We start from the raw sequence: 13256 nt of genomic DNA on the forward strand, positions 1-13256 counted from the left end.
ACCAAAGAATGTTCTGCATCCGTTTCCTCGTATCTTTCATCTCTGCTGCCTTTGGCTTCACAGGATCTTCTGTGTCACATTAAATGAAGTGAACTGAAATTGATTTCTTTCAACATAAGTAGATTCATTCACAAAATTGCACCTTGAAATTCAATCACAAACTGACAATAAAATATCAAACGATACTTTATGATTCGTTCCAACATAAACAGGCACATACACGATATCTCACTTTCTATTTTAAAACAGATTTTTGTCTGTAAATTCAAGCCTTTACATCTAAACATCAGGTCACAAGTGTATCTTTATCAGAGTGTCACTTTATTCCTAATCACTGTTAGGACTAGGGAAGTGTCCTTGTATGTGCAGATGGTGTATGGCAGGAGTGCACAGATCTCGCTGCCTTTCTGGTTTGCATAATATTCATGAAACTGACTGTGTGTGGAGATAAATGTCTGTTGCAGGAGATATGATGTTGCTAGGATGTTTCACTTTTGAACACGTGGCAACTTAAAGCAATTATTTTAAGAGGACGCGGTGAAAGAAATGTAATCATAACTCATCTATTTTATATTTAAATCGGATTAAACACCTGTCATCTGTGGACGTAAAAGCCAACACAAAATGCATCACACACAAGACAGGGTGTGTGAGTGGTGTTCTGGTTTTCCACTTATTTTGGCACAGGCGCTCTGTTTGACAGCTGAGTTGCATTAGCAGCTTTAGATGTGCCATGTGCAACCAAGTGAGATCCCTCATCGTGCTGCGTTGTGTCCATCGTTTCCTGCTATTAAATACCATTTTACAAACAATACCAGCTAAGATTGTGAACACATCAAACTTATCAAGTGTTCCTCCCTTCTCTTTGGGAGTCAGGGAGTTGCCTGTGTCTGTTGGTTGGTTGATTTGTCAGCAGAATTACAAAAACTACTGAACAGATTTCCATGAAACTTAGATGGAGGATTGGTGTAGAACTAGATTAGATCCATTTAACTTTTGGGTTGGATCAAGAAAAATTGACAGATTTTTCTCAGTTTCCTCAGATATTCTAGTGTAATCTAAAGTCTGTCTGATGATAGATGGGGGAAGTTTTTGAAACTGTCATAGCTACAGAAACATGCATGAAACATGAACATGATTTGCTACTGCAGCAAAATCTGTAAAAGTGTATGAATACTATGTTTCTTTCTTTGGAATTTGGTTGTTTTCATTTAGCATGATTTTGGGTGACTGGAACAGTGCTAAAACACTTCGCCTACGGACAAAAATGATCAATCTTGCATCACAGAACTGTTATTTATGCGATGTATGCTTTAGATTAACTTAATTAAATGTGTACACTGATCATTTGGGGGGAGATAATTAAGGTGGTGAGGTTAAGGAGTATGTCACGTCTCCTTGTACTGTGACACAACTTCAAATGAATAGGTGACCTCTTTTGTATTACAGAAATGTATAATGTGGTGGGCTACTTTTGTATTTATTTATAGCAAGAAAGCTTACACGAGGCGGAAATAAAAAAGTAAAAAAAAACTTGACCCTTAAATCCTTTACTCACTCTAGTGAAAAAAGAAGTTTCTACACGGACATACTTATATGTGACACTGCTTCTAGCTAACCGCTGTATGCGTTCTTTTGTTCTTTAATACTTGGCCAGATGTTACATAACTTAATTTAAAAACACAGAAATCGCTCCATTTTTTCTATGAAACGTGCTTCATTATGTCGTGAACACTTTATTCGGCAGGTCCGATTGTTTCACAGACGCCTGTTTCCGGGGGAAGGTAAATACAAAGCTCAAAGAGGAAGTTGTTGTCAAGTGTCAGTAGCCCTTGCCAGCATCAAACATCCAGGAAAATGACAGCATTTTTCTCTTTTGAAGCCGTAGACGTTTAAAAATAACTCTGGAGGAAGCCGTCGCCCTGTTGGAACTATATCTAGTTGTAATGATAATTTCATTTTCCTGGGCTATTTACTTTATATTCGTGTCGAAGCCACTGTTTGGGAAGAACTAGCTAACGTTAGCAATGGGTCGATGACACGGACTGCACTGAAGCAGAAGAGTTTGACTGAACGCCGCCTTCCTCCTCTCACTCTTGAGGGACTGAGGAGGCGACATGGATTTCTCCAAATTCCTGGACGATGATTTCGATGTCAAAGACTGGGTGAACGGAGCCTTCAAGGTGGTGCAGAAGGACGCGCCGGGGAAGGCGGACACACACGCAGCTACACTGGTAATGAAGCTACAGCTGTTCATCCAGGAAGTCAACAATGCCATTGAGGGTGAGTGCTTCAACTGAAACTAATTAGGACACCTATTGCACATTGTAAGCTGCCTTCTCTTGTTAGACTTAAATATTAGAAACTTATCTGATTCAATGCAATTCAGCAGCGACACAAACCGCCTCAGAATCGCCATTAAGTTGAATCAGCAGCTCTTGAGAAACCTTAATTTATAACCTCCTTGAGAGCAATCGTTATTAATTCACTGTTTTATAACACTGTGTTAGCACATATTCTGGCTAAATGTTCACTATTGTTACAATCTAGTTTGTTATAATCTGCACTTGAAACCTGTATATCTTCATAGCTATTCATCATCATTGATATCCATCTTTCTTTGACACCAATTTGGTGTAGTCTGAAAGCAGGCAGCCCCGAGAAATGGTTTGTAATTTCGCAGCAATGCAGATGAAAAGTTAATAATGTTGTAATGGCTACACCGGATGTATCATCATAAACCTAGCAAGCACAAATGCTCAAAGTCAAAGGGTGGAGTGATTTATTTTTTTCTCTGTTTCAATTTGTAAGCAGGGGTCATTCAAGTACAACATTGTTTATATGAATCAAACACTCAGTAGTCAGTTTATCAGTTTATATTAGCGACCAATGCAGCGTTAACAGTCCTGAAATGGATCCTCACATCATGGAGTTTATAAACATCAGTTTTTCAGGGTTCAGAGAGGTCAGAGGTGATAAATCAACTTTCTGATCATTTTGGCGGATGTAGTTTGTGGTGCCGTTTTGCTGCATTGCATTATATTGTACAGCGAGGGGTTTCTGTTATGTAGCCTGGCCAGGTTGATGAAAACGGGGCGGACAAAGTAAAAGAAACATCGTTCAGTTGGCACTTTAACACACTTGAGAAGAAATCACACCAATCTGTAAAGGACGCAGCTGAAAGATTGTTAGATTTTAATTTTTTGATGCAACCAATACCACTGGCGTTTCTTTGAGGAGAAGCCATAACTGTGATGTATCATTGTGAAAGTTATACTTCTCCTGTCTCGCCCTTTATTAACTGTAAGGCTGCTCCATTTCTGTGTTCAGAGAGCAGTATCCAGGCCCTCCAAAACATGCCCAGAGTGCTGCGAGATGTGGAGGCTTTGAAACAGGAGGCTGCCTTCCTCAAGGAGCAGATGGTTCTGGTCAAAGAGGACATCAAGAAGTTTGAGCAAGACACTGTGCAGTCGATGCAGGTGTGCATGAGTTTAATCGTTGTGTCATTACTACATAAATACCTGATGTATATTCACAGTTTCCAAGTAACTCATTGTATGTTAAACAAAGATACTAAACAGCATTGACTATTAACCTGACACCCTGCAATTCAAGCATTGTATTCGATGATAAGATCTCTAATAGTCAGAGAGCGACATGAAGGATAATTCTCAGGATATTTCTTGAGGCGTGACTTTTATGTAACGTTGTTCTTATGTACCAGGTCCTGGTGGAGATAGATCAAGTGAAGAGCCGCATGCATCTGGCAGCTGATGCTCTGCAGGAGGCAGACAAGTGGAGCACGCTGAGTGCAGACATTGAGGAGACCTTCAAAACACAGGTATAAATAAAAGACATTGCTACAAGACTTCACTTGTTAACTTTTGTCTGGCTTACCGCTTTGTGAACATGAACCTTTGCCACTCAGCCGGGCAGAGTTCATCAAAATGAATATTAGAATAGAACTGATCCGTTTAATGTCATATGACTTTCTGCATGGAACATTTATTTTAATGTTGGATGAAAAGTTACAGTTCACCAAAACAAGCAAGACAGCCAAGACCTCTCACAGACAGAATCAATTCCCTATGCAGTTTATGTGAACCGAGTCTATTTAGGTCAGAATAGGTAACAGTGTGATAGAATATTAAGATACTATCTTGTTCTCTGCGTTTTGCAGGACTTTGCAGTCATTTCCTCCAAGCTGACCAGCATGCAGAACAGCCTGGCCATGTTGGTGGACACACCGGACTACTCTGAAAAGTGTGTCCACCTGGAGGCTCTGAAAAACAGACTGGAGGCGCTGGCCAGCCCACAAATAGTCGCAACCTTTAATTCCATGTCTATAGGTAAGAACCTGGAAGAAGAGAAACGCTTTCTTTTTCTCATACTTATTCCAACTTCCATTTCTTGTCCACTCTAAGTGGACACTATGTAGACTTACAGTGTGTTTGTATGTGTTTTCTCTGCAGACCAAGCCAAGCTGTTTGTTAAAGTCTTTACAGAGATAGATCGAATGCCTCAGCTCCTCGCCTACTACTACAAGTGTCACAAGGTACAGGCCCCTCCTTTACTTTAATAATATTGATAAAGAAGCCGTCACAAAATCTCTTTTTGTGAATGAATATCTTGTTTTGGCATCTGCAGGGCCAGTTGGTGAGCATGTGGCAGGATCTCTCCCAGAGTGAGCTCAGTTTGAATCAGCAGCTTTCTGAATTCTACGACACTTTAATCTCTACGTGGCACTCTCAACTGCAGTGGAGCAGCCAGGTGAGACACCTTTCAACCATGCTGACACACTTTTGACAGTGATGAGTCGGAAAAAGTGGAGTACAAACTGCTCTTTTGATTAACAGGTGTTCAAGAACCCGTATGAGGTGGTGACCGTGTTGCTGATCCAAACTCTGGGAGCCATGGTTCCATCCATCCCCGTGTGCCTGAGCACAGCCTTGGAGCGGACGGCCCAAGAGCAGCGTCTCGACACCCTGCTGGAACTCCACCAAACCACGTCCACCTTCGGACACAGCCTGGAGGCCGCCATGCTGCCGCACCTGGGTCTGTGCTTAGGCAAGACATGACTGTAGATGGTGCAGGCGTGGGTGGAGTTAGAGTCCTTATGTTCTGTCTGTGTGTTTTTCCCCAGGTGAGAATAATCTGCTGAAGGTGAATGAGCTGGTCTGTGCGCTGTATGACCCCTACAAACCTTATCAGCTGCAGTATGGAGATCTGGAGGAAGCTCACCTTCTCATCCAGATCAGTGCTGTACCTCTGGTTAGACACACACGCACAGATTTACCAAAACTGTTATTTCATCTTGATTCACTTCCTATTTTCAATTCCCCTTTGTTTATCTGTTTTTTTTTCTTTTTTTCTCTGTTTAGGAACGCGGGGAGGTGATTGATTGCGTGGAAGAGTTGAGCCACTCTGTTGGCAAATTGTTCGGCCTGGCCAGCGCTGCTGTGGACCGCTGTGTCAAACTGACTGATGGCCTGGCCGTGTGTGGCCTCCTCAAAGCCCTCAAAGCCCTTTTCACCAAGTAAAAGACCTTTTTATTATCACAGTTATAAGCCGCGTGTAATGTGTTGACCTCTTTGTTTATAGAAAAAAAATTTCTGGACCTTATTTGAAATGATTGATGAAGCCTGTTATAACTGTGCTTGTTCCAGGTACATGTCAGACTTTTCAAGAACTCTGCAGTCAATCAGGAAGAAGTGTAAACTGGAGGATACCCCAAGTTCATCTGTTTTCCAGGAGGACTGGACAGCCTTCCAGAATTCTGTCAGGTTAATGTTTAATTTATTTATTTGCACACTTTTGCAAAGTACTGTTTCATCTGTTCATCACTGATTTTAAACATTTTCTGGTTTTGTGTTGTGTTTTGCAGGATTATTGCCACTTGTGGAGAATTGCTGAGACAATGTGGAGCATTTGAGCAGCAGCTGTCAAACAAGTACGAGAAACGAGAAATCTTTAACCTTAACATTTTATATTAGGGTTGCTCCAATACCAATACCAGTGTTGGAAACTGCTGGAGTCTGTAACGATCAGTACCCAAGTCTATGCTCCGACTCAATACCACATCATTTATTTATTACAAGTGGGACCGTGGTATTTCCCACCAGCGTCACATGCACCTGTATGCAACGACTTTGTACCAAATATCCATAAATAGTAAGCGACTTGTTTAACTTCAAGCACCTACATAAAATCCAAACAGTTGAAGTAGTATACATCTGTAAAAATAAATAGTGTATGCATGTATTCTTTAACTCATTGGTATCATCCAATATGCAAAGAATTGCATCGGAATTAGTGTGCAATGGAGGAGGAACAAGCGACAGGAAGAGCATCCAGTAAAGCCCGCCTTCACCTCTGCTGGTCGTGTACTCAAAATGCGTCAAAACAGGTTAAATCCCGGGACTATGGACTATATTGTTTGTTGCACACTCTGTCTGGTCCTCCGTCTCATTTATCGGTCTAATGCTCATATGGTGCATCGTGTTTTTGTGCGGGTCTGGCTGGCTACAGGTTGTTGATGAGCACATATTTCAACAGATTGGGTGAAGCGAGTTGGCTCTGATAACGGACTGGGTTGGTGCGGGTTTTAAAATAACATGACCTGCGCGACACTAACACCTACAGATTTATACATATATATACATCCATAATTGTCCACCAGACTGACTGACGAGCAATTAGGGAAAATCAACAAACAAAAAAAATGGACAAATTAATAAATAAATCATTAAAGGTGGTAGGGGTAATCCTATCTAATCTTAATGTTCTAGTTGTTCTCGTTCCAAACTCCATCCACTCTTATCTGTTAACCTGATACAACTCATGTGGTACACTGTCAACAAGGCACAGTGTTGAGTGTTAAGGAATCCATGCCTCCCCACAGGATCCTGGGCACGGCGGGTAAGTACCTGTCAGAGTCGTACAGTCCACGCAGCCTGGCGGGCATCCAGGAGACCAGCTCCACCGAGAGGAAGAGCGCCACCAAGAACCCGTGGCAGGAATACAACTACCTTCAGAGGGGAAACATGGCTGAATACAACAGCCTGATGGAGGTCCTCTACTCCCTAAAGGTACGGAGCGTGTCTGGAGGTCCGGATTAAAATAGATTTTGTTGATGTCCCGTGAGAGAGCTGACTCTGGTTTACCTCTGCAGCTGTTTGTGTGCATCTCTTTGCCCTTGTATTGCAGGAGAAGGGCACAGGTAACTCCAGCCTGTTAGCAGAGCCCAGATCTGCTCTGACCAGACTCAACCAGCAAGCCAACCAGCTGGCCTTCGACTCCGTCTTCCTGCAGATCAAACACCAGCTCTGCCTCGTCTCCAGGATGGAGGTGATTAAGTGTCAAGTTTCTGCGTGATTTGATTTGAAATACTGACTGACACCATTTGAGTGCATCGCTGAGAGCTTCTGGATTGTCTGTGTGCGTTTGAGAGTTGGACAGGCTGCGTCTATTTTAATCTCACCTCATACCGTTTGATTTGCGCTCAGAGAGAAGAGGCACCTGGTTTTGGAGAGCGCTACACAGAGGACCTGCCTACTTTCAGCCTGTCGCCGCAGGAATACATTACTAATGTAAGTCAGGTTTGACTTTAATTTACGTCACTGCTTTTTAAAATGACTCAAAACATAATTGACATGTTTTAGTATGTGCTGTTCAGATAAATGCCTCAAAAGATGACAGTACATTACATATTATACTGCAGCTTCCTGATACTGGCTATATCAAACTAGATGTTTGTCCCTTCCCTTCCAGATCGGGCAGTACCTGATGTCTCTGCCTCTCCACTTGGAGCCATTTGTGACTCAGGAGGACCCGGCACTCGAGTTGGCCCTACATGCCGGGAAGCTGCCTTTCCCTCCAGAGCAAGGTTTGTGGCCATCAACTCTGATTCTCCTCAGTCTTTCACTCAACATTATAGTTTGTGTTTTTTTTTGTTTTTCCCTTTTCTTGAATTCTGAATTTCTCGTTGCTTTCTTTCCACTAACCCTACAACTTTTTATTTCTTTTTATCCATTGATTTTACTTTGTGGAAGTCTTTTAAGCTTCATTGAGAGTCAACTCTACTGTCATTAAGTCATTCAATAAAAATGTATATTGGTCATATAAATGTGTGGATACAGGGAAATTAACTGTGACTCCTCAATCTGGTTAGCAGTTTTTCACAAAATCCCCATTATCCTTCAGTTTTTTTTTTGTGCCGTAGTACACTGCTCCACTGACATACTAAAATTGATGGCTGTTGTTACTTTTTTAAAAATTTTGTGTGCAACCGTACAACAACAATGCCACATTGTCCATCGTTGGTATGCCTCCTTCTCTAACACCATGTTGATGTGTCGAAGCACAGTGGGCAACAAACAATCTGGACTGCAGCTGCAGATTTTTAAAAAGGTGGCTGAAAGTACTGTTTGTTGGGTAAAATAATGTCCCCAGAACTAAATTAGTCCTTCTGGTGGTCCCTGCAAATGTTCCTAGTTCCTGGGGGAAGTTCCCTTAGTTGAAACATCACCCAAGTTTTTTACACAACATTGACCTTTATCCTCCATCTCCGGCTCCTTCCTTTTCCCTGACACCTTGTATTAAATCCCCCCCTGTCTTAAAACGTCTCCTGTCCCCACACCACTAACTCTTGATCCCTTTACATCTTGTGAATGACGCACTCTGAAACGTCCCTTTCCCTCTGTTTCAGGCGATGACCTTCCAGAGCTGGACAACACAGCAGACTACTGGCTGGGCTCCATCGCTCGGGCGACCATGCAGACCTACTGTGACGCCATCCTGCTCATTCCCCAACTGAGCATCCATTCCACTAAACAGCTGGCCACAGACATCGGTACAGTAACCGCCAGTTCCTTCTGCTCGCTTAGCAAAACCGCCACGCATTCCCCCAATTAAGTTGTACGGAATCTCCTGTTCTCGCCCCGCAGATTATCTGAGCAACGTGATGGACGCTCTGGGCCTGCAGCCCTCCCGATCCCTGCAGCACATCGTCACCCTGCTGAGGGCCAAACCAGAAGACTACAGACAGACCGCCAAGCTGCTGCCTCGTCGAGTGGTGTCCACCATCGCCGCCGTGCGGGGCATTGACTACTAACAGCGGGGAGAGAGGAACACCAGGGACTCACAGACATGTTTAACCGGTTTCCAGTTTGTGAAGAAGAATGTTATATAATAGTTGGTTTACGTGTTACAGCCCTTTAAGTTTCAAGTTCGGGGGCTACAGCATTTTTAGGATTATTGTCCTGTCTAGATGGGATTCAGGGGATTGTTCAGAGATTGAAAATCAGGGTGGTTTTTTTATACCGATTAATGTTGAGTGTGACTTTGGATGATGCCTTCAAGTCTAGCCAAAAGACGACTGTACATCGTTAATTTCTGCATTTATAAGTTACTGAAGCATTTAAGGGAAGTAACAAAATGTACATCGCTTTAAATCATGTTATTTGTTTATTTGTCATGCTAATATAATTCATCTATGATATTAAATTATAATAAGGGTTTGAGCTGCAACGTTTTCTGTTAAAAGAGCTTCACATTCAGCAGCTGATGCAAAGGTGAGGGTGGTGGTAGTAGCGGCTGAAACAATGGTTTGGATATCTTCTATTTTTCCATGCAGTTCCGTGAGAGTCTGTACATAAAACAGCAACACTAAAACGGAGCCTGTCGTGTTACTTTCCATCAAAGTACGTTTATTCTTTAGATGAACGAGTTTGTAATGTAATCTAGTTTAATAAACGTACGGCCTTTTCCTTGTAAATCCTCTCTCTAAGCTCACACTGGTTGAACTGTCCGTGTTTCCAATGTTGTGCTGCATTTTTGTCTTTTTTTTTGTTCCTAACTGGTGTTCAATGCATTTTGTTGTTTGGGGAACACATGCAGAAAGAGTATCCTTGACTGAGGAGACCAGCACCATGGATACTTGGAAGATACTGATAAAAAGTAGGGCTAGATAATATGGCAACCTTATAGGGATGACTATTAGTACTTCCACAGAATATTAACACGTTAAGATTTCTGATAAATAATCATCAGCGATGTGGAAATGTTGACTAAGTGGGTAAGGGCATGTATGGGAAGTAGAATGGTGTGGTTTCACTTTACTGTAATGCGGCCTTTAAAACCAGGAAAAGATTTAAAACACTTGCATGCAGCATCATAGTCTATAGCAGGGGTTCTTAACCTTTTCGACCTTAAGGCCCAATTTTTTCAGTGCAGAGTGGCCCAGGGCCCATTAAATATTAACACTGTATATGCAGTGGGGAAGCTAGTTTGCAAGCGTAGCATGTAAAACTACATGTAGTTCAGCCTGGCTGTAGTTTTAACAAACTGCATTTCTACTCCTGGAGAAATGTGGTTTGTAAAACTAGTGCTAAAAAAAGTAGCTTTAGCAACTACTTATACTCATTATACTCATTTAAATCAGCGTTAAATAAATCAACATATGATGTATATGAAACAAAATATAATAGCCTACAAAAAATTCACATACAAATATGCCTCTCAACTCAACTTTTATTTTTTAAAGAACAAAAGCTGACACTTTTGGTCAACATCACAGGAACTTCAGAGGCACTAACACTTCAGCACTAGAACTAGATGTCACATGAGCAGTCTCTCAAAGTTTTTATCAGACAGCCGGATCCAGTTGGCACTATAAACATCTTTACCAACACTAAAAAGCCGCTCACATGCTGCACTGGCTGGGACACCAGTGTTGAACTTCTTCAAAGAAAAATAAAATAAAATGTATATTATATAGATCTTTTATTTATATATATATAGATATATATGTGAAAACTCATCTTATTTGCCAAAATTGTAGTTAGTAAATTGAGTGGTTAAACTACAAAAAATTACCCAAAAAGTAGTTGAATTACTTGACGCAGCACAAAATATGAATGTAGTTTAACTACCAGCAAGTTACAGCAAATTGCAGTTAAGCTGTGTAGTTCAACTACATGTAGTTTAAGTCTCCCCAACACTGCATATAGGTTTAATTGATCTCACTCTTGGTTTGATTTGTATTCAATAATAAGTAAAATCCACTTACAGTTTAACATGGTAATACGTTAATAAAGTTGAATAAATAATACAATTACGTGATTATACGTGATAACCACAAAGATTTTTAATGAACTTCTGTCAACATATTGTGGGCATGGGCAGAAGAAAGTTTCACAGAACAGTTTCTTAATTTTGACACAGGTCCTGAATCGTCAACGCAGTAACATACAGTGACCACAGTTTAACTCACCAGTTTAGCAGTTTAAGGCTGGTATGTAACACTGTTACTGTGATGATAAATGACTTAAATATTGAATCTGTGTCTATAATAACCACACCCTGACATGTAAATGTGACATCTGTCTTGATTCATTTAATTTAACTTAAAATATGGACAACTGACTGCATAATATATGAATCAGAAACAGAAATGATTTACAGCGGCTCCCATTCAAAGTCAAGAATATGCAGAAAAATAGTAGTAGTAGTCATAATAATAATAAACTATATATGCTGCATATTTATAATAGAAGCCTACTGCAACTGCACGTTTTTTTTCACCGTTTAACATTATTTTATACATTGTCATATTTTATAATGTTCTGTCATGGAGTACATCACTTCACTGCTAACAGAAAAGAAAGCAGCTCACTGCCAGTTACAGCTTCTTATCGTGATCTGCAGTCTTTGTTAATTTTTTGTCATGATTGTTATTATTAGTACCCATCAAAAATCACAGTTACATGTCAGGATGTGGTTATTATAGACATATTCAATATTTAACTGTCATGTATCATCACAGTGACAGCGTTACATACATTAGCAGCTGTAAACACATAAAAACATTAGAAAACACATCATGTGGTCCCCTTTAAACGCTGGGTGGAGGTGTATATTTGGGTAAATAACCGCCAATGCAGAGCCTAATTTATTTTGAAAAAACATCAAGGAAGAAGACGTGACCACTGACACTGCACGTTTTTCTTCTTCGCCTTTTTCACGTGTTGTGCCCAGAAGGATGCCAGAGAATTCACAGAGAAGCTGGCCAAGTTTGTGACATTTTCATCCCTGAGTTTTGTGAGGAGGGAATTAAACGCCTGTCCCAAATAAACGCCTGGTCTGTTAAGTGATTGAAACAAATAAACGGGCTATTATTTGGTATTTTACGTTTGTTCCCGCATCATCAGCACGTGCTGAACAATAAATCTAACCCAGCAAGAGAGGCGGGACTTAAGGCAGAACAGCCAATCATCAGCCGGTCAGTCCCAAAGCCGGTGTCATGTTTGTTTGAAGCAGCAACAGGAGAGGGAGGGGGAGAGGAGGAAGCTGCAGCGAGCGCAGACACAGAGCGGCCAGAGAAACTGAGCGACTGTAGTGAGGCGTTTGTGCAAAACTGCGGATAAACGGCAGAAAAAGTGAGGGTGTTGAACCCTCTCACCGGGAAAAGTGTGGGTGTTGAAACACCGACACCTCCCACGGGTGAGAGTCGCACCGTGCGACGCCCCTGGCTACAGGTGAGCAGCAAGCTGAATGTCTTCTGTTCTTCTGTGAGCTTCTTAAACAACTTACTGACGCATTACCGCCACCGTGTGGTCGGAGGCTGCATTGTAACTGAGCGTCTCATGGATAACAGCTTTTCTCTGGTGTCTTCAGTTGATAACCTATGCAGTCCCGCGGCCCTCGCGGCCCACAGGTGCAAACTGAAAGTTTTTGGCGGCCCTCTAGGTGGCGCTTGCGGCCCAAGCTTGGGCCGCGGCCCTATGGTTAAGAATCACTGGTCTATAGTATCGTCACAACAATGATATGATAGTGATATATTGCCCAGCCCTGCTTCAAATCGTGTAGTAGATCTGCTTAAATGATCAGATTGGGAAACTACTTTAGAGTACAAGATAAGTTAGTGCTGAAGTGATGAATCGATTAATAAAAATGGCCTTTGAGTTAAAAGATTTACAGAAACGTAATCTGTGTAATCTTTTAAGCAACAATGCCAAACAACACCTATGTCCAACTTTTTGAAATGTTATGTTACACGTTCCACATGGGTTCTGGGAGAAGGGAAAAGGTATACGAGCTTTAACCCATTTGCGACGGGAGGGACGCATGTGTGTTTCTCCCTTTGACACCTGGAGAGACGTAGACGTCGCTCTGGTGTTTACCGGGTTTGGGGCTTTTTTTACGGACATATGACCCAATTCCTGCAACGTAATTCACTAGAATCTGTTACAGAGCCT

The 13256-nt window shown here is 41.6% G+C and overlaps 1 protein-coding gene across 1 annotated transcript; it reads left to right on the plus strand.

Moving 5' to 3' along the window:
• Positions 1–1779: 1779 nt before the first annotated feature.
• On the plus strand, positions 1780–9775 carry cog7 (component of oligomeric golgi complex 7). The gene is made up of 17 exons (XM_030401198.1): positions 1780–2283; positions 3331–3479; positions 3725–3841; positions 4181–4349; positions 4473–4555; positions 4648–4770; positions 4857–5055; positions 5144–5271; positions 5382–5536; positions 5667–5783; positions 5885–5950; positions 6902–7088; positions 7207–7347; positions 7506–7589; positions 7771–7885; positions 8708–8851; positions 8946–9775. Exons 1-17 carry the CDS (start codon positions 2118–2120, stop codon positions 9110–9112), a joined length of 2310 nt encoding a protein of 769 aa, XP_030257058.1. The 5' UTR covers positions 1780–2117; the 3' UTR covers positions 9113–9775.
• Positions 9776–13256: the final 3481 nt, after the last annotated feature.

Source organism: Sparus aurata, chromosome 20 (assembly GCF_900880675.1).
Source record: "Sparus aurata chromosome 20, fSpaAur1.1, whole genome shotgun sequence".
NCBI classification, from domain to species: domain Eukaryota; kingdom Metazoa; phylum Chordata; class Actinopteri; order Spariformes; family Sparidae; genus Sparus; species Sparus aurata.